The sequence below is a fragment of the Melopsittacus undulatus genome, chromosome 8 (genome assembly GCF_012275295.1).
Source record: "Melopsittacus undulatus isolate bMelUnd1 chromosome 8, bMelUnd1.mat.Z, whole genome shotgun sequence".
Taxonomy (NCBI): Eukaryota; Metazoa; Chordata; class Aves; order Psittaciformes; family Psittaculidae; genus Melopsittacus; species Melopsittacus undulatus.
In genome coordinates, this window is record NC_047534.1 from 42,092,141 (window position 1) to 42,115,229 (window position 23,089).

Here is a 23,089-nt window from a genome sequence, read left to right on the forward strand (position 1 = left end):
ACTGCTCTGGCAGCCAAATAAAATACAGAGAGCGCTGTGTAATTATGGAGACAGTCAAAGGGCAGACTCTATTTTGAAATCTATTTGCACAGACAAGGTCTTCCAATTTCGCTTACAGGAAACAAGCTGGTAAAGGGGGTCTCCTCCTCTCCAGATGCTTTCCACACGTTTTTCCCACATCAGGAAATCGTGGACATGGACACCATGCAGCACTGTTTCCTGGATTGCAGGACTGTGTCATTACAAGGAGAAGAGCAAGTCCCTGCTCGTGAGAAATATTTCCTCCTAATTGCCCATATTAGGGGAAAACAAAACCCACAAGGACTACTGAAAAAGGGACTAGCAGCAATTTGTAAACAGGACGCAGCCACAGCTGTCATGATGGTATTGGAGAAGAGAAAACAGAAATGAAAGGGTAAAACCACTCTGGTTTTAATAACATGATTGGGGAAATGAAATATTCATCAGGATAGATATGACTTCAATTACAACAGCAACACATTGGTAAAAACCTCAACAATAGCATGCTTACGACTGTACAAACTGAAACATGGGCCAGTATCTCACAAACATTATATTGTAATTTGGCATTGGTTTATTTAATAATTGAAATTAATTGGAAACTAACGACTGAAGTTGTTTAGTTAATAAAGGTGTTAATAGAATTGCTGTTCTCTTTACCTAATAAAAGGCTTTTAAAGCAAAGCAATGGCCTAACACCCACTGATTCCAAGGGAGCAGAAGCAGCCCCTCTGCCAACACCACTGGACTCTTCCATGACACAGAAAAAGTTAAGTTTGGCCCTGAGGACCAGTTATGTCCCTGTTAATTACAGTTTCAACCTTATTTCACAGACAGTGGAACCAGACAATTTGTATTTGCTGTACGCCAATACAAATTAGTTTTTTAATTGGCTGGAAATTTATAAACTATATGGAAGTACATTCTTGTTTGGCTTTACTTATTATTAGTCTAGACCAGCACACTAAAACGATGAATCAGTGCCTTCTGGAATAGTGCCGGTCTTCTATTTCATTATTCACTCAAACTTAGGGCCAACAAAATAGCTGTTCTACAAGTTGGTAAACTGGGAAACCACAGAGAACCAGAACCTCTTCTATTTACAGGAAGGATGACAGCCTAAGGGTACTTCATCTCAATAATAACAACATTCAAGTAACGGTGCCCAGGTCATGACAAGCCATGACCCTCCCCACAGCTCCTTCAGGAAGCTGGCTCAGTGCCACCTTTTATCAGCAGCAACCAAGAGTGAAACTTTAACAAACAAGAAGAAAAAGGAGAAATTAATTTTATATCCTTAAAAACCCCTTCAACCAGTTAAGCAGTTGTGTATGTGTATATATATGTATATACACACTATACATAGAGTCACACCAAGGCAATCTAAGAAACTGGCTGTGTAAAATTCTGAAGTTTAAACAGCATTTTCCCATTTTATTGTATGATTTAAAAAATACTGTATCTGAATTGTATTCACTGATATACCAAAGGAAATTAATTGTAAATTACAGAAGTGGGACTGGGTTTTACAGGCTTAACTTTGGGAACAGGACATTGCAGTTCTCCAATTGAGCCTTCCATCCTAGTGTTGTTTCTACTACATTTACTTTCTCCAATAGAACAGCACAAGTAGAAAATAAAAAGAAAGTGTTGCCTACAGCAGTATCACAGCAAAATGAAACAAGTCAGGTACAAAAGCTGGGCAAAGCAATATTAAGAGTTTCATGCAGTTAATATCAGGGGAATTTAGGCTCCAGATCACAGCATCTGGCAAGTTTCAAGTTCTGTGACTAGCAGGAGAAACATTCCTCTTACGTTACTGCATTCATATATTGAGTAAATTAATTTATCATAAAGAGAATAAATTGGAATGAGAAACATATCTGCTCAGGTTTACATATTTAAATACATTTTTCAATCATTATCTATCTACCTTCAGGTTTTTAAAAAGATTGGAGAAACTATTTTCACTTGAAAGATTGGTTACTTTACTAATTATTTTGATTTTGTAGGGAAGTAAGAACTGTTGGAAAAAGTTAGCTCAAAAATAGCAGTTGTTTCGGATAAAAATAATAAGCTATCCAAACAGTTCTTACACACGTACACACAATACTGAGTCTTGTTGTTTATAGGCACCCACCCACAGCTCTGACATTCACTGAATCCTACTGAGATAAAATCTTTTCAGGTGTGCTGTGAAACAACTGTTTTTCAGCTGGCATGTTTATGTCCTATATAGAGACCTGATACAGCATTATACATTAAAAATAAATCCTACTTTAAACTCCAAAATTTCTACCTGAAATGGAAAAAAAAGTCTGAATGACCACCAAAAAAAAACCACAAACCAACGTTTCCCACAGATACCCTTTCAAAGCTGCTGAAATAAGAGTAATTTTTGCTCAGAAATTTTAGGAGTGCTCCTGAACATTGTATGAGGATTTTGTGCATAGCTTGAGACACAGGAAGATAATAGGCAGGCAGGAGTCTTTTCACCGCACAGAACATAAGACCAATTGCAATAATTATTTTCAATATACTTGCAGCTGAATCTGTAAGGATCAAGATGATTTCTGAATGGTAAGCCAGTCTTCTCTCAAAAATAATGATAACAATAATAAAAAAGTGTACACTGCCAGTAATTTTGTGATGAATACCTTAATAAGTTAAGATTACATTACTATTCATCTGGTAAAAATTACAGCTAACGGTGTTTCTTGCCTTGTATTAAATGCTAATTACTTGTATTGTCCTGTTTTCACATGAAAACGCAAGTTACATTAGGAAAGTGAGTCTTTACTGAGAAAACATGTACGTATCCTTCTCAAGAGTGAAGAGTCTAACACTGGGGAATTCATCCTATAACCTGGACTTCAAAATACACGAGCAGAGAGGTGTAAGGGTTTACAGCTGTTTCTACTAAAGTACTGTGGTGGCAGTGGTGGAAATAAGCTCTTTCCCCCCTCTGCCCCCCAAAGATGCTGTGTACAAGGAAGATGCTCCAATCAAGAGCTTGCTGTGGACAACTTGTAGCATCACAATTAAAACATTTATTTTTAAACCTGTCAGTCATTAGTATGTGCTATTAATGTGTAACTTGGAAGCTTATTCACAAATATGTGGCATTTGGGTCACTGAATAAATGATAATGATAAGAGTATGGATTAATTTTGGAAGAGAATGATATAATGTTTAGGAGCTGGTTTACTTCTATTTTTTTCACTTACCGCTTTGTGTAACATTTACAAAGACCTCTTTCTTATCACAGAAGTCCCTGTTTATCAAACAGTGATACAGGAAGAAGTTGTTTACATTTTCAGAAATACCAACATACATCACTTATGACAAAAAAACCCAAGCACTCCATAAGAAATGCTCAATCACTGTCAATCATATGGACTAAAATATACATAAATCAAAGCATGTGGTGTGAACTATATTAGATTCAAACTGAACACAGAATTACAACTATAACAAACAAAACCAAATAATTACAAGTGACTCACAGGCCTATTTACCCATCTCACCAAACTGCTGGAAAGGCAGGTAACCATAGAAACCTGACAGCCTAAATTCAGTACTTTTAAATTTGTATTTAGTTTAAAATGCTGAAAATGATGTTTCTATTTAACAAAATCAATATTTTCAAAGGTTTCATTTTTGCTCTGGTACTTAAATAAATGCTTAAGATGATTTAATCTCTCGGTTACTAATAATTTGCCTTTTAAATTTTATTATATCCAAGTAAAGATTACAATTTATACTTTGTAATATAAATTGTTAATACTTTTTAATACTGCAAATTAATATTTCTAACATTTCTTTAATGACTGAAATTAAATAATGATGTAAACCAAACACTCCTGCACTTACTATTAAGTGCTTTGCACATAGACTTCTCAAAGCTGCACACTAGCAAAAAAAAATTACTCATATTAACTTTTAAATCTGAAAAGTTAATAACCTTTTCAACTTATAGTTCTTTTTCACTGACAATTACAATTTGCATGGTTTAAAACTTAATACTATGATTAGTACTAATGTTCTATATTTTACTTCATAATCTAAATGAGTAAAATATTATTTCTGTAGTTCACTGGCTCTTATACTCCCAGGCTGTAATGTTCAGTGTGTATTTTGTTATGCAGATGAGCAATGGATGTTGTCTAACATGACTTAAATGGGTCAACAGTATTTTCCTATTCACATTAATCATACAGACAGCCACAAAAAAAAACCAACAAAACCAAGCCTTGAAAACTAACCTAGGAAATCTCTTTTTATCATCAACTCTTCCCATTCATTAAACAACAGCAAACACATGCTACAGGAGATGGGACCCTAGCAAACTGTGGAGCCAAGGCTGGGTGCTGCTTCTCTTGCCGGTGCTGGCAGTGGGCAGCGCTCCCCAGGCTGCCTGCGGCCCCATGCCAAGACTGATTCTTGTCCCACAAAGTTCAATAGGAGCTGTGTGTTGACAAACTGAGCAAATTTGAATCGGCAAAATTCGTTCTTGGCACGGGGACACGCAACAGTGCTGAATGCAAAGGCATGTTGCCCGCTGACGCAGTGCTGGCAGACGGGCTGCTCTTGCGTAAATATGCTTGTTGGAAAACTCCCACTAAAGTCAAAGGACACAGGATCAGATAATTTATTGCCAACTGTTTATAAAATACATCAAAATGAAGGGCTCTACTCTCAAGCCACGCAGCCATCATCTACGGCCATTATATTACAAATAACAATGCAATTTATAAGTAACATAGTACTTCTGTGGAAAAGGAAGCTGTTCTAATAAATGCTAAAAGGAAAGAACATAAGTATAAACACACAGGAAGTAACAGGATGATCAAGTACCAAACATTCAGACCTATTTATATCATAAATCTATTATCAGGGTTAAAAAAAACAACAAAGTGATCAAGATTTCCTGAAACACAAGAGTTCTGCCATGGCACAAAATCTCTACAAAGGCAGAGATTGCATATTTAATTATATTACAGTGTCACAGGGCTGGAAAAGCTTGCCTGGGAAACCCCATGCCATGGTTCATTGGGCTGATCCTGCCAGACAACACATGAGAAGTCCAAGTTTCTTGGGGACAGGATGTATGGACTGTGAGGCAATGGGTAGGTGGGTAATGGGACTCCTTACCTCCTCCCTTATCAGGGCTGGACAGCCAGCAATGGATGGTTAAGCTTTACCAGCATCTGCTCTCCACATCCATCCTTATATAGACACACTGATATCAGCACAGCCAGCAATATTTCAGTTTATTTTCCAGTAACAAACTTAAACCTTGAAACTGGTTTTGGTTACCACTGAAAGTAGCTGTTATTTGGTAAATAGGTGTCAGTAACACAGCGCACAATACATCTCTTCTCCATTAGCCATACAGGCCACTCACTTGCCAACACAATCCCAAATTACAGATTCTGAGACGTGAAATCCAAAAACATGGCTTTGGCACTGGCCACAGGCTTTCTGTGACAGCCTTCACCATGCTTCCTCTTTCAATACACAGACATAAGTTTGAATGAGGGCAAGAAATAAGTTTCAGCTTTTAAAGCGAACTAATCAACATACGGCAAAGTAGGAGGTTTCCAACTATTCAGGTATCACAAGATTTCATTTGCAACACTCATGCCCTGGACAAGTGTTTGAACCTGCTGGGTACAGCAGATACCTCAACTGGAGGCAGTAAGTGTGCAGTGCACAGAGCTAAGGCATCAGTGGACACTGACCTAGTGGCTGATTTACAGTAAATTGAACAATAACTACCAATACAATAATTAAGGTAAAGTCTTTGCCATGACCTTTTCTAGCTGTTGGGAACATAGAAGAGAGGTCAGCGTATTTCACGGCGTGACAGCCCATGTGCAGGTCAATATCTGGTACATGAATTTCCCCTGCACCCTGTCCCATAGAATGCACATCATGAGGAGTTAAGACAACAGACATTCCACATCTGTAAGTTTCTAAAGCACATGTTTGGACTGGCTCCAGCCCTGCCCATCTGGCCCTTTGTTTTCCAGTGAGAAAACATCACATTTGGATCCCAAGAGCTAGATGGGAGCCCTGAGTGGTTAGGAAGGACCTCTGGGTTTCTCCATGGCCTCATATCCTGTGATCAACACCCCAGCTACTGCTGTGGGAGATTTCCTGGAGGAACTGCAAGCAGCACTCATCTTGTTGAAACAAAGATGATAAATAATAAATTACAGCAGCTGCATAACTCCTAGAGAGAGGATCATGCATCTAGCTGTACTTCAGACAGTACCTCTCTTGACCTTGCAGGTCCTGACCTTTGCAGGTAGTACCAAACCTTGACCTTGCTCCCAGTCACTTCCCCTGATGCACACCTTGCAGGTATCAGTCACCCACATAAAACCTCCTTACTTCATATGGCGTTCCAAAGACAGGTACGGCAAGGCTCATGAGAGCTACTGCCCACACAGGCCAACTTAAAAAAGCAGAATACTTTATTTCTAAACTATCTTCACCACCCTATTCATTCACATTGTACAGTTTATCAGATTACTCCATCTGATTTTCTAAAATAGATAAAGCAAAGGGTCTTCACAAGAAATTAGGTCCCCAACTCTTTTTTCTAGACTGAAAAGTATTTACACAGCTCTTTTCTGCACAGATAGTAAATCTGTAAGAAGCAATAAATGTTTTGCTTTCAACAAGATGAAGATAATCTAACTTGCCACCTAAATATGACAGGCATTTCTTCAGACCAGGCTTAGCTACCTTGCCTGCAAAGCTGGGAGGTAATCCATTAAATTCAACATGGGACATCACACTGAACTAATTACTGATTTGTAAACCCCACTCGGAACTTTGAGATGGTCTTGTGTGATTTGTCAAACATCTACTCCAACTCTCTTTTTTTGCTGTTGTTGTTACAGGTTTGTGCTTTAAATATACAGATTTTCATAGTACTGTCCACTGGAGAAACAGGCTGGTACGGGCAGCAACCTGAGCCCACAGCTGGATCTCCCAATTGCTCTGACAGGAGCCAGGCTCTTGCAAGCGAGAAAAGTTTCAACCATAACACAGCTCACTTATGTGTTTATTTATCTGGGGCTTTGGTTAGATAGAAACAGCTTTGGAGACAGAAATGACACAAGAAACAAACAAAAAGATACTAATTTTATAAAAAGAAAAAAAATTGCAAAGGCTTCCCATTCAATCTGATACAAAAAAAGGGGGTTTATTATCTCTAAATAAAACTTAACATGACTGGGAAAAAAGGCTGCATAGCTTTCTGTGTGTCATACAAGAAATGGGCACATATTGGGGGATTATGGAAAATGTAAAGTCCATTTCAATCCATCCACATGGCCTACTGCAAAGTGGTGTGACTGTGAGTTCAAATTTTATGGCCCTGGCCACAACTTTATAAACACTGGGACTCTCAATTCGCATTCACTGAGCGAACAGCTGTAGTAACGTTGATTCCAGTGTGGCTGTTCCCCCTGCAATGGCACAGTCAGCAGAAGCAGTGTGCCTCTGCCATGTCTGCTCATGGTGCTCACGATGCAGTCCATCATTACCACTTGTCACACCAGAGGGGACAGGAGAGAATCAGTGTCTCTACCTCAGCCACCCCAGCAGATTATTTTCAGCTGGCAGAACTTCCAGTTGCCAACTTTTCACCAACCCATTTGCAACCTCCTGCTGGTTCCCATAGCTAAAGATACTTGCACCAAAAGCTGCCAGAATTTGTCTACCACCTTCCTATTCTATACCAAACTTTGTGAAACAGTTTTACAAAGGAGTTATTAAGACAAAACAGACCCTAAATGAACAAAAGCAAGACTGTCTTTATCAGGCCAGTTTTAGAAACAGACACTTCTCCTGCATTCTTGGGGTTGCACTGCAACTAAAGTTTTCCCAGAAAGCATGTATTAGTTAAGGAAAGTACTCTACAACCCAAAACTCTCAGACAACATAACAATCCTACTCAGAATATCACTGGTACAGAGCTATAGCACCAAGTAATTCTTGCTGGTATAACCTGACCTTTATGAGGAACCAATTTAAGCTTTACCAGAAGACAACTCTTCTCATGAGCTGAGCTTCTGCTGAATTAGCAGGGTGTGCCAGACCATGAATAAATCTTTATAAACCTGGACAAGTCACACTATTTATTTCTTCAAAGAACTTTGTCTCTGTCATAAGCCGTAAGAATTATGTTAATAATAATCAGTGCAGAACAATCAGAAAGCGTTCACAAAGGTGAGACCTTCCCAATCACCTCTCAGGTGCTAGTTCAAAATGCACATCAATGCAACTAAGCCTTATCACTGCGTACTGTGATGAAACAGTGTGACTCGATTCTCAGATCAATACAGTGTTAAACCAGGACATCTTTGCAAGATGACTACCCACTTTGTCCAGTAGAGAATGACCTCAACTCAACAAATCCAGACCCGTTTCCAAGCACATTCAAGAGCTACCAACCCAAGCAGCATACAAGTAGATCTGCAATGACTGCAGCATTTATTACATAAGGCATCTCATTTCTATGACTTGTGGAAAGAGGTTAGGACCTCACTGTTGCTTTTTCCAGCTCTTCTCATCACCTGTGTCTATCAGAAAATCTGAGACTGAACAGCTGGAATTTGTGTGAGAAACAGACTATTTCTTTGCTATTTTCTTTCAATGTTATGCCACCTCTGTTGACGGTCATAATGAAAAAAATATGTAAGGTAAGACCTAATTTAAGTTCAACTACATATAAACATTAAAACAGACAATGTAAGTGCACATGGCTCCTTTAAAGAACATATGATATGCCATAAGTATTAATATATAAACTTAGATCGTGCTCATTACTGCAATACTCCCTCATGGTTCAAAATAAGCTTCATCTGAAATTGAAACATAGCTTTAAACAAGCATTCTAACCATGAATACCTGAAAATAAATATCTTTAAAATGTAAAAAAGTTGGAGACTATACAGCTGGTTGGAGTGGCTGGTTATTTATCATCTGAACTCGAAAGAGAACAGTGCGACTTTCAAAAACACTCATGAAAGTTTTCTCAGGCTGCATGCTACAAAGTACGCCTGCCAAAAGACCTCTGAAGAGCCCTTTATTCCCCTTTTCTAAGGCTTCCATGCAGCCGGGCAGTTTGTTGAACACTTGGTTTCCAACATTTTCCTCTTTGTTCAGAAATTAAGTAAAGGGAAAAACATCTACTGAGGCTCTAAAATAAGAACTCCCCAGGGAATAAGTCATTTAATGAAATAAACAAACAAACTTTCCATACTTCATTTCTATGTCGTAAAAAATTTCCAGATTGTTTCCTAGTCAAATGTTTTTAATATGAATGATCTTAAAGGAATTAAAAAAAATTAAAAAAAAATCCAGCTTCCTTTGCCCAGGGACATATGTAATAACCACTTCCAAGGAGCAGCAAGTTATCACATGGATAAAGCCCTTTGCCAATAAACTTGTAAATATTACCTTAAATAATTTCTCCAAGATCCTTTTAAAAACATAGCATGATAATGCAATAACTAAAACAAAATAGTGAATTCTGACACTTCTTATCATACCAAACATAGCCACATACTGTATTTTCCTGCCTGAACTGTGTATGATAAACTACAAGACCTTAACTATGTGGTAGATGAATTTTCAAACCTACTCTCTCACATTTTACTCCTACAATTAAAACACAAATTCTTTGATTATGTGACATACCTTATAAAGTGAAGGGAACTGCACTGAATTAATTACATGTAAGTGTGAATCTATTTAAGATGGAGTACTTGTTTCTTTCACATCTCTAACCTGATGTCACAGACCACAACACTTTGGGCCAAAGTATTTTATTATCCAGGCTGGACAGGCTGTTCGGTGCTGATACATAGAATGGTTAGGGTTGGAAGCAATAAACAACATGCAGTTGTTTCAACTTGTAATTTCAGAAAACTTGGGATTTTTTTTTCAGAAAGCAAGTTCATTATCAATTTGTTTAAGAGCCCTAAATAGGAGTTCACATTGCCACTGAAGAATGCTTAGAAAAACCCATTCTCAAACACCTTGAAGATCAGTGAACCAACAGGTCACAGACAGGAAGGTCTGCTCTCAAACACAGAGCAGTGTTGTTGCTTTTGTGGCTGTTTTTGCCAGCCCAACAGGCAGTTCACTCTTACATTTATTGGGAAGCAACCATATCATGCAGCACTGGCAGCAAGTGCCCAGAGCAGGAGACTCCTTGGAGCAGTAGAGCAGGGGAAGCCCGGGTACAGGAATGACCAAAGTGAAGGATGGGCAGATGAAGGGCTGAGGAAACCTGTGCAACATGGCAGCACTCACCAAGCAGAAGGAGCACAAAGAACAGGAGCTTTGGTGATAACTGCAGAGACAGTCAGAAAGGTCAGGGAGAGAAAAGTTATGGCAGTTCAGACAGAAGCATAAGAAAGGACAGAAGAAGCATTTTGGCAAAACAGAAGAAAGTAGAAGAACTGAAAATTTGGCAAACAGAACCCAAGACACATAAAGAGTAAGAAATGACCAATTAAAAAGAAACCCTTATAATAGCAACACAATTTTAAATCTTGAAATGTTTCCTTTTAAGAAATCTTGTTGTCTGTTTTCATTCTAGATAATACCAAAGACCAGTGATGTGACATGAGTGACTTTTCTTAAACAGAAACTGGAACTTGACTTCATACAGTGCCTTTACTTAGTGTGCAACAAATTGCTTTAAATACTGGCAGGCAAACAGCCATTATGCACTCAAGAACTCATACATAATAATACTTAGCGTTTTTATAGTGCTTTTCATCCTCAAAGTGCTTTACAAACAACTCGTTAATCTCAACCAAGGCGTCTGCAAGGTAGATAAATATCTATCTGCATTGTAGGTGAAGAAAGACACAGAATGTTCAGTGGCTTACCCAAGTCCATGCATACCATCAGCCTCTAAATCCCTAGCTCCTGGCTCCTAGTCCCATGAGGGACAGGAAACCCACTCTGCGTTGATACCATGCCTTCTCTTCAGCCATGCAGCTGCAGAACTTCTACTGTGAGGACCACAGCAGACTAGCAGGAGAGGCTCCCATTTCTGAAGAAGGTGAGTTCTCAAGGACAGCTCTCACCAGGACCACCAAGCCCAGGAAGTGGGAAGTCCACAAGACACTAAGGTAAGATGATGCAGGAAACTGATTTGCAACTGAGCAGTGAGCTGAGAAAGCCTCTGTGCTGGCAAAAGCCTCTCTCCCTTATTTATTTTGCAAACTCCTGTACAGTGTCCAGGCAGGAGATTTCTACATTTTAGAGAAAAGAAACCTGATTCCTGTGGCCTCTGAGTACTGCTAGGATGCAAACAAACAACTTCAGCTTCACTCCTCAGGCATCCTCGAACAATCAAAAACTTGGAATGAACTTTGTCTAGTAAAACCAGTAACTTTCCTTTGCTAGTGACTGGAAAAAAAAAACCCTTAATGCGATTATACCTCATTATTGTACTTTTACCTTTTTGAGGCACAAAAAGATCTGACAAGATTTTCTCTCATGCATTTTTTTTTTGTAACAAACAAACAAGCAAAAAAATCCCCCCAAACTTACTCAGAAATACCAGGATTGTCAAATTTGAGCAGATAAGAAGCCTGAAAGAAGTGAACAATACAATAACTGTACTGCACTACAGCCGATCTTGTATTTCCTTATAAGATGAAAAAGAATAATCAGTTGTTACTAATAGCATCTTTATTTCAGATGTTTATTAGTCACTGGATTTAAATAAGTAAATCTGAGCATCCTTATCTGCTCAGCCTTCACATTCATGAACTCAGAGCTTTACAAGTTCTCTAGCCACTGTAGTTCCTTCCAGGGTAAACATTTATTTTTCTAAACCTGAGCTAAGTCAGACAAACTGTTACAATAACAGAAAAACAAACAATAGTTGAAGGCAATTTTTCCCTCATGTTTTCTTAAGGAAGCAAGGAAAAAAGTCTCTCTACAAGTAATGGTATAACATGTTAGTTGAGTAAACATGAGCAGTAAAAGATAAATGAAGAACAGCAAAGATGTATGCAGCTAAAAAGAGTAAGTAACATGTTCCGTTTGCCTCTCCGGTTGACCTGGACATAAAAAGCTGCAATGGGAAGGAAGAAGCAGCTTTTAATTACTCTTCTCCATCTTCATTTTTTAAGTTTACAAAAGGAAAAAAAAAACTATGTAACACAAACCAAAACAATATGAAGAAATAGCTCTTGAGCATTAAGCAGAAACTACATGTTTCCCACATTTACAAGAATTTGAAGACAATGATTTCAATGCTTTAAAGTGGAATTGTGTCTGACTGCCAACTCGATGCTTTTAAAAACAAAAAATTCAAACTTACAACTCCTGATGAAAAAAGAAGCATATCAGAGCAAACTAAAATGTACAGGAAATGCCATTAAATTTAATTACACTGAACACAAACATTCATTCTGCAATCATAAAAAAATTCTAAAAACATTTTTTAGATTAAAAAAAATCCACCTGATAATATTCTGCAGCTAAAATAATAGACAATGTTGACATAGTGCAGCTTTTCCAACAGAATGAAACAGATTAAAGGGAAACATGCAAGAACAGTATTAAAATATGCAACTGTATCCACTAAACTCTGAAAGCATAAAAATGACAGTGTAGTAAAAAACCCCAACAATATAACACTAGTGCTGCAATACTTTTTGCTATTTTGTTTAATAACTTGTCACTTTATTTGTAAGCAGTAATCAAGAGATGTCATAGTAACATCTGTTGCTACCTGTGCTCTTGCTTGTCACTGCTTCTGTTTGCAGTCTAGGATAAAAAGAATCTTTTATCCTAATTATCATCACACTACTACCGGATTTTACTTGTGGGAGGTACCCTACCCATCAGTACAAGGCGATACTATATTAAAACCAACAAAGATACTTCAGAAAGCAGGAGGCCAGGCATGAAGTTTTCTTTCAATTCCCTGGGGAATTGTGGTACTACAGCTCTTGAATTCCTGGGCCGAGAGGATCATGTTCATCAGTTACAGCAGCTCCTCTGGGCCTAAGTCCAGGTAGACTGCTTGTCTAAACTTGATGAAATATAGGCGCCATCAGGTAACAGCAGTGGTCAGGGAGACTCCAGAAATGTGTAACAGAAAACTCAAACTTGAAACTAAAACACTGCTGTAGCCATACAGACTGTCTACAGGATGCAGTAAGGCAGAGAGTGTGCAACATACAGACTGCTGCCGGCATATGTTCTCTTGCTTTTTCACATCTCTAACATGAAAGTTAGGCCAGACACACAAGTAGATCTTAACAAGCACTGATTTTAAATAGAAATACTTCAGAAAGAGACAACAGTGACAAATGCACATGGTTCAAACCGGCACAACACCAAAACAACAATGAAAGCAATTGCTTTGTAACCAACCCCCCCCTTAATTACTTAAAAAACATTTTAAAATTAAATTTTAATGCTAATAAATATTGCTAGAACAACAGCACTGGGATGTGGTGTCTAGAAGCACTGCAAGCTATCCAGGGTTGGCATATCATCACATCAAACTGTCAAAGAAAAAGGCAGCAAGTTTCTCTTCCCAGATGCCCATTTCCAAGTGCTATAGGAATGTGCTCATTTGGGAGTGGAGGAGAAGGAAGGACAAATGAAAACAAGAAAAAAAAAAAGAGGGAAAACGATACAATCCTGAATGGAGAAGATCATTGTAACTAGGGGTTCTACAGGTGGTTTTAGCACAATAAAGGTGTTTTAGAGACTGCATACATGACCAAGTACTATAGAATATTTTCTTGGTAGCCTCAACCTTACACTCCAACTTTAGCTACACATACAAAAATACACAAGAAATGAGGGAAAGTATGCCAGACTTGCACGCCAGACTTCCCAAACTTAATTGGTTTCCCTAGAACAGAGGGAGAACACACATAACTCCCAAACTCTACAGACATGTGATGCATTGTTTCTATGTATGCCTCAAATCCAGCTTCTCATCTAAATCGGGTAATTCAGGGCAAAAACTTGAGTAAAAGGAACACAGCATCTAAATCTAGAAAGCCATTTCACATACGTCCACTGTTAAACTGTGTGTTAACCTAGTAGCTTAGGAGCAGCAAGCATTAGGGCAGCCACATGCCTCATTTCATCCTGTTGATGCTGTGCTGCCATGAGACCCTCCACAAATTATTCTGTCGGCACTACAGTTTCTCCATCCATCAGCTCATGCTCATGATTTCAGTCTCTTTTGTCTGCCATAGCTACCTGTGCTGCAAACTCTCAGGGGCAAAAACTGTTATACTATATGCTCACAAGGCACCTGATCCTGTGATTTCAGATAGTGGAGCTATCTGTTCTAAAAAACAATATAATTCACAATTCAAGGTCCAGAATCTATTTAGGGATGATTCAACTCTCCATTCTTTCTCTTCAAATACTATATATTGCAGTAAAGAAGCTTGCAGACAACCAGAGACCTGTATTACACTCTACCACTATCCCTGATGTTTTAAACAATAGAACATGCAAGGACCAAGAAGCCAAAGACTTCCCTTGCAGTTTGATCCTGTACATAGGCTCAACAGGGTCATCTCCCGATGTAGATTTTAAGAGCCTGTACTTTTAAATTTTTTTTAATTTAATCCCCAGAGAGTGTGAATTGGTATTCTTTATTTCATTTATCTGCTGTATAAGTACAGAAGAGGTTAAATCAGCCATCTGATTCTTTGCAGAGCAACACTAAGATTTGCATGTTGGTATACACTGTGTGTATACAATACGAACATACAACGTGTGTGAGCTTGAAGAGACCTTAAGTGACAAAGTTTGCCTTTTGTGCTGCACAAAGCCAGCACTGAATTGCACCTCTGGAATTAAAATCACAGATGTGATTTTCTCTTTCAGACTTTCTACCCTATTATGGTATTATGTTGAGCTTTTGTTTTTATACCTGAAGCCAGGTAAGGAATCACCACATGAGGACAACAGCCTCTGGCAGGCAAAGCAGAAGCTGTGCATGCAAACAGGGAACACTCCTTGTTCACAGACATCCCCACATTTAACACCGAAGACTGAGAGAACACTGTAAAACTCCCTTTGGAAACACGGCTGCAATCAAAATCCCTAAGATAGGGCATCCCACTTGTTTGGTAGAGTCTTTCCCATAGCTTTCTGGTATTTTTCCTTCAGGGTCAACAGCCTACACAAGCAGCTGGACACCAGCTCTTACAGCAAATTACCATACCAGGGCAGTGACCTGTTTGCAGGTGGTGGAAAACTATCAGAGCTCTGCAACGGGAATGGAAAGAGAAAGCAGCTCCTTTCTGCCTAGGGAAAGGTCCGAATGAGCTTTAAGGAAAACTCTGCAAAATGAAGTGATACATGTAAAATACATGTTCAATTTTGCTTGAAGGATTACAGCTAGGCTTACCTTACTTAACTTCTGGTATCTAAAATTGTACCTGTCCAATATATTTATTGGACTAAGCACTGGCAGATATAGGATATTGCCTGGACTTGACAACCACAGAGCAGAGAAAGCATCCACAAAAGGCTGAAGCTAAGTCATCTTCAGGAACCTGTCATGAATTTTGTCTCTACATGGATTTTAGTTGTAACTGCAATGGTGATGCTCCAGCACCAGGTCAACGGGCACCTCCCTACAACAAAGAAAGAATTTTTTATGTACTGGAACAAATGGCTATGTGAGTAGATGTGGGTCAGTAAAGCTATTGATGTGGCAGAAAACACTAGCAAATAATTAAGAACACTCAGGTAATGCCTAATGTCACTTATACAATCACTTAGGTGCAACCACACATGAAAACACTGCTCCTTTATAAGCCACCCTCCCTCTTGCATCAAACCTAACTGGGGAGCTGCTGACACCTCCTTCGTGGTGGCTGGTTTTCAGGTAGATCAACAAGTTGATCCAATTCACACCACGTCTGCTAATGATTTTCCTTCATTTACAGGCAATCTTAGCTAATGCTGGTTGAGAAACCTAAACTCAGGGAGAAACCACACCCTACAAATCCACCCACAGCCAGAAGTGATAGATCTTGTCAGAACAAAGGCACTGTGTGCTGCCAACAATACATTACCTCTCAACTGAAAGAAGAGAACAATTAAACACTTTATTGAAAAGGGAATATTTTTTCTCTCGTGCCTCAAACCATGAAAGTGCATGTCTCCCACAGAATTACTCATTGGTGCACTGTTGAAATGGGAATAATTCCTTGTCTGCCTGATTATTTTCAAGACAGGGATAAAACTACCTTAGAATAATTTGAAAAATTTTAAAAGTGTACTACCACCAAATGGTTTGAACTTCCACCGTGCATCATTTGCAGCTGATAATGCTAATGTTAAATTCTGGAGACATGAGTCTGTCTACAAATTAATGGAAAATATGAATTAATATTTTCTTCCAGCTAATTGCTCATATATTGCACAGTGCAGCCAAGCATCCCTTGATCTTAAAAACTCTCTCATCAAAGTTTTCAATCACTTTTTCTATTTGCCAAAAAACCTCAGGATTACAGGACATATGTTATTATCAGTCTGGAATACCAGGAAATGTTTAGCCAGGTCTCCCCAAAACTGTTATCTGTATACGCTATGGTTAATTTTTTAAAAACATCAGCTTAGAATCATTAGAAGTTACCATAAGTAAGGATTATTTTTTTTTTAGTTGCATGTGTCTAAGTTTCTTTTTAATGGTGATGAAGATTCAAAGAGATAGTTTCAGCACCGAATAGTAATAGTGCTATGAAGATTTTTATGTTTAATTTGTAACATAAGAATAATCTCATATGTGTTGATGTTTATGGTTACACACTTACCAAAGGGCAAGCTATAACACATTTTAACAAATAAATGTAACTCCTAATTCAAAACACATCATCAAAAAGGGGGAAACAGACTGATTCACTGGCATGAATCAATCTGTTAAAAAATCTGGCATGCATGCTTTGATTCCAGCAAAAAATCTACCATATTTGAAGCCCTCTGTTAAAGTCTTCTTAAAAATTTTGAAAAGTTTGCATTTTATGATATCATGAGCATCATCAAGGGCTGCAGACTAACAAAATGCAAGATACGGACCATGTGTATCAGAAACACTGTTTAGTAAAAGCTTCGGTAAAGTTTTTATGGATGACTCAAGAAACAGGACTCTTGTATTAGAGTCCATCTGTCTAATGCTCTATCTTCAAACCCAAATTCACTCAATTTCTTAAGTTGGGTTGAATGTTTAATTTTTACTCCAATTCCAATGCAGGTTCCTGTTTTGGCAGAATGCACAAACTAGCTAAATATTGATAACAACAAAGACTGCCTGCAAATTAGTTAAGGCAAAGGAAATTAAATGTCCCTAAAATAGTCTGGTACCTTATTTTTCAAAGGGGTGTCCCCTGCTTCCACAAGGACCAGTCAGCACCCTCAGGTCCATTCGTGAAACATTTGATGAATTCTGGATAATTAGTAAATATTTAATGAATAAAAGTAAAATACAAAAATAAAGGAAACTAAGCACACTGGGGGAAAGATGCCTCAACTCAGTTGTGATACTGATTTTGCTAACTATTCAGAAAGATGCCAGATTCCTTGTGGCAGACTGTGTGGGTGAGGAGGTGACATGTCAGCAAGTACAGATTCCTGCCTACGGAAGAAGTGGGTTATCGACAGTAACAGGATAACAGAAACTGCTGCAAATAAAGATTCCAGAGAATTAAGACAGCCCTCTTCCCTTGCAGAAGAGGACTTGGTAGAAACGACAACACTTTTGGGTAGGTATTATTCATTAAGGTAACTGATTTGATCTTTACCATGCTTCTAGAAATCAAAAGAGATTTGAAGAGACTTACAGCAGGCACTTTATTATTTAACCACCTCCCAGCTGGAGACTCCATAGCACGTTCTGTACACTAACGTAAGAGTTCAACACAAATGGTAATTTAAAAACTGCCTACCAGTTTTATCATCTTAAATGGCAAAGCCATGTCTGACCACAAAGAAAAGAACAACATAAAATTATATGTACACAATCTAGCTAAAGGATGTAAACTAAATCACTTCATACTGACTCAGTCATACAAATGTCTCAGTAATATACCTTCAGCTATTAGTCCACCCTCTGCAGTGTCAAAACTACTATTTCCAAATTCCGTTACGTTTCAGAATAGTTTGATGATTTTCATACAAATACCCCACTGGAGAAGAGTTTATTATTCCTTCGAGATATGCAGTTTTGCTGCGACTATGAAGTATAGACAACACATGACCATGTGTTACTGACAAGACCAGTGATCAGACTTGTGATCTATATGGTCAAATAAGAATTTACTTTAATTAAAAAAAAAAAAGAAAAAAACAAGACTGATTTCTAACAAGATTCAGCACTTGCAGGCAGACTTGGAATTGTGAGACTTTGAAGCTCTATTGCAACAAAATAAAACTCTGGCAATGTGCTCCAGCTTTTTTTATTTGAAAGGTTTAAAATCACATTTATGTCTCTCCTCTTTATTTTATTAACAGGGGGGGGGAAATAACACACTCAGAAAAACTTTGAAAACATTTATTCCTAAAAGGCTCTGCATCCACAGAAGTATCTCACAACATCTTACATACTGTGGTATTGTAGACAGCTATAGCTTCTACCTGAGAGCAAGTTTCCAGGTTTACTGGTACTTGTTTAGGAGCCTGTGTATGAATTCCCAGGTCTGCAAGGGGCTTAACAAGACAGTGTACAATCAAACAGACAGTCTGGGAACACAGAGTGCATATTTAAGAGCTGTATCATACAGTCAGTCCACAGTGACTTAACTATTAAGTCTGGCCAATAACAGGTCAGACAGATTATAACAGAATACTTATTCATTGTTAGAAACAGGGAAGCAAGATCAGAAATCAGTTATATCAGTATTTGACAGAGTAAGTAACTCATTTTACAAGACACGTCTTCTCATCAGTTATTTCCCTGTGGCTCAAAGCCCTGAAACTTCATTACAAGAAATTAGGGGCTTCTACTCTACAGTAATTTTCCTGCCTAAAATGAATAAATCAGTAAGAGACTACTGTGCCTTAAACCTAAGCTGCATTTGTAGACATGCAGTTCTTTGATGCCTTCTACTTTGTTTTATTACCAATGAAGTATCACAGATGCAATTACTGTAATGCTTGTCATAATACGTAATTACACCATTAACAAGCCAATGTATCACCATATAACCCCTACTATTTCTAAGTACAAATGGTAACCTGACACACTGTGACATGACACACCAATGTGATGCATCTGTGTTCTGGATGTTTGTTAGTTTTCTTTTACAAAATGGTGAACATAATTCACACTTCTATGCATCACCTGTACAACTCTTTCAAACACTCTTCAAGAAAGGGTGGCAGCCAAAATGCAGCTCGACCCACTGCAAACCTATTCTGAAATGCAGTGTTTGAGCATACAGAGTTTCATAAAGGCCACTCACACTCTTACAAAGCTGTGTACGCTCACCACAGGTTGATAGTGTTGCAATTCTGACACTAATAAGGCAGACACTGTTCAAATAAATTCCTGATACATCTACCAAAAAGGCATAAACTGTTTTTATAGCTTCCTACCATCTTTAATTCAACTTATTTTTCAAATATAATAAAGACTTTTTAGGCTAGCCTAAGTCCCGATACATGGAGTACGTATTTAACCCGTATGCAAACTTCCAAGAGCTCTGCTGTTCAAATGCACTTATCTATAGGCACAGTTCCATAACAAAGCAAGCTTTCCTTTCATGACTTGTAAAAAACAAAACATGAGAAATATGAAAAAAATACCACAAAAGAGACTACAAAAAAGTAATTTTCATTCACTTCAGGTAGAACAGATTCCCTTAGGTGAACAGAAATCTAATTTAAATTACTTCTTTTGGTATTTGCAAATTAAATTATACTGAACTGTCCAATACAGGGAAAATTTGATTTAGTTTAATCAGTCTTGTCTGAACCATGAGTTTTGCTTTTTCAGCTTCTGGAAAAGCATATCCACTAGGGGAGCTGAATAAGGTTTGATGCCTGAAGGGAAGGTATGAAGGCTTACCAAATTTAAATGGCTTGGTTCTTTTAACTGGTTGACAGACATTGGTTTTCTAGGTGTGGATGGGGCTGGTGGTGGTGGTAGGGCATGGACACATGACCAAAATAATATTTGGAAGAAAAAAGCTGCAGACACACAAATGCTGAAGCAAATAATGAACTGTATGAAGAAGCTGCACATTAAATTTTGATTCATTTGAGATTCGAACAAAAAAGTAATTATTTGTATGGTATTATACACTGAAAAAACGTGATTGGAACTAGATGATTTTAAGGTCCTTTCCAACCCTAACTACTCTATGATTCCAAGATTTCATTCCACACACGTGAAAGAGAGAAGGTTTTGTACAACTGTTAGAAATGAAGCACATAGGAGACTTGGAAAGCCAAATGATGCAGAGTCAACTGATGTTCAGATCCCAAGAGTCGAGTCAGATTAAAATTTCCTTGAGGATATGAGCCTTCACCACTGAAAAAAAAATAATGTGGCACTTCTGCCTTGCAACATTCAAGACTGACTATGAAGAAAAGGCCTTTTACATTTCACAGTGTTTTTTCAAGACTGTTGGATAGAATAAGAAACAAAAGTACAGTGGAAGATCAGAATCAGTAACATGAAAAAACAGACTGAAATTTTGTTATGCCAGCTGCAGTACTGTGCTTTAGGTGAAAGCACACAACATTCAAGCTAATGTTTAAGTTAAAACTAATCTGGGATCACTCCTTCCTGTATTACTACACTAAGTATTTAACAGTCTTTAAAAAAATAAATAAATAATCATGCATCTTTCATCAAGATCATTGTGAGGCGTTTCCTTCTGTTCACACATTTGAGATTTTACAATGGGAATTAAAAAGAAACACTCACAGAATGGCAAGGCCCAAAGAACTTCCAGTCTTATTTAATGTGGGACAGTAAAACTCTTGAGGGAAGGGCTGAGATAAGTAATTGCACCAATAAGATAACGCATTTTTCAGCCAAGTACAACATCTTGTACAACTGTTCGTGTGTATTATTAAGTCAATAAGACACATGGGAGTGACTGGCTTGTGGAAGGTTAGGTGGTAGGAAAGGTGCTTTTGGGAGGACTTCAGAGCCTGAGGGATAATGGCACCTGGAAAAGCCATTGCATACACTGACTTGCCAACACGTAAGTTCTGCAGTTGAGTGGGCTGGGAGAGGAAACTTGTGGTGTACTTACCTCCGATTACTTTTTCTGTCAAACATTTAAGTTGCAAGTGCAACGACTACCGCCACAGAACGAGCGCAAACCCCTCCTGCAGGCAGGCCGCGCCTCACCACTACCGCGACAGCAGCTGCTGCTCTGCCCGGGCCGCTGAGGGGACCCGACCAGCCTCAGCGCCAAGCGAAAGCGAGGCTGAGCAGCTGCGGCTCCCCAGGCCACGCACCCCTCCCTCCGCGGGCCCCCCCCCGCTGCCCCGACAGCCGCGCCGCTCTCCCCTGCCCCTCTCTTCCACAGCGGCGCCGCGGCGGCAGGCGGCAAGGGCGGGAAGAGGGGAGGGCAAAGCAAAGCGCCGAGCTGGGCCCGCTCCTTCCCATACACACACCTCCCGCGGGGGCAGCGGCGGTGCGCACTCACCTCCGCCCCTCAGCACGCTGACAGCTCTGGGCGCCGCCATCTTGCCCACGTGAGGCCGGGTCACGTGGAGGCGGAGGGCGGCAAGCCGGGCGGGGGGGGAGTCCCAGGTCCCTCTTGGGGTGTCGGGGCTCGGGGGGGACGGCTCCCGGGAGCCGGCGGGAGCCGGTTGCACTCAGCCCGGTCCCGCTGCCCTCGCAGCTCGGCGGGCTCGGGGCCCGGCCTGGCCGCTCCCCGGCTGTGGCGGCGGGGCGGGAGCGCCCTCTCCCCTCCCCTCCGCGGCGGGCAGCTGAGGGGCTCTGAGCGGAGCGCGGCACGCGGGGGTCGCGGGTGACGCCTGCAGCTGCCGTTAGCGGTAGGGTACTGGGGGCTCTCAGGGTGTCGTTCACCTTGGGTGATACTGAAGTGCCCGTGGATGTGGTCCGCATCCGGCCCCCGGCTCTGTAAGGCGGCTGGCAGGCTTGGAGACGGTCCTGCCACCCGCGAGCGACAGGGCTGTGACAGCGCTTCCCACAGCGGGACTTGGCCTCAGAGGAGTTACAGCTACGCTAGTCCACGAGGGCTGGAGCCAGCTCACCATTTATTTCCCCTAAAAAAAGAACAAGAAAAAGACTAAACCCAAACTTTTTTTTTGTACTTTTGTGAATGAAAAGATTAACTGTGCTTAGTGAACTGTTTGCTGTTGTATTTTGCTTAGGCAGAATCTGAAGGTTAAAGCTCGAACCTTCTCGTGGTTTAAACCCAAATCGCACAGCTCGTGCACTCACTTACCCCCTTTCTCCCCCAGCTCCCGGAGAGTTGGGGAGGAGAATCCAAGGAACGTAACTCCCACAGGTTGAGATTGTTGGGGGTCGAGCATGGGCGCTTGAAGAGGCCTACAGCAAGCTGTGAGAAAGTGAACTTATGACCCCAGGTTAAAAGAAGAAGAAGTGTCAAGATCAGCAAAACAGGAATGCAATAACAGGATGCCAGTAATTGCAGAAGCATGATGTAACGTTAAGCTGAAGCGAAGGCGTGAAACCAATCAGGAGAGGTAAAGGGGAGCGTGTATCCCTCGTGGGCAAAGTGAAGCAGCCAATCAAGTAATGCGTGATCACGTGTAAGACAGTATATTAAGAGCAGCTTTGTAATCAATAAACGGAGCATTTTGTGAACCTATATCGTATCGGTGTTTTCTCCCCTCCACCTGGCCGCGGCATGAGATAAGAACAGTTTAATAACTAAGGTTTAACACAAATCACTACTGCTACCACCAATAATAATAATAATGATAAAGGAAAATAACAAGAGAATACAACACCTCACCACCCGCCGACCTATAACTCACCCCACCCTGCTCGACCGAGCACCAACCAATACCTCCTCCAACC

The 23,089-nt window shown here is 39.8% G+C and overlaps 1 protein-coding gene across 2 annotated transcripts in view; it reads right to left on the bottom strand.

Annotated features, from left to right (window-relative positions):
* METAP1D (methionyl aminopeptidase type 1D, mitochondrial) overlaps nucleotides 1–21,773 on the bottom strand; it is a 49,114-nt gene extending 27,341 nt beyond the window's left edge. The window contains exon 1 of one of the 2 annotated variants that reach the window (XM_034065423.1): nucleotides 21,723–21,773. In XM_034065423.1, coding sequence (XP_033921314.1) covers nucleotides 21,723–21,762 — 40 coding nt within the window. In that variant the 5' untranslated portion in view covers nucleotides 21,763–21,773. Of the gene's footprint in view, nucleotides 1–15,463; nucleotides 15,558–21,722 lie in introns of those variants that run through there. The other variant, XM_031052357.2, reaches the window with a different exon arrangement.
* Nucleotides 21,774–23,089: the final 1,316 nt, after the last annotated feature.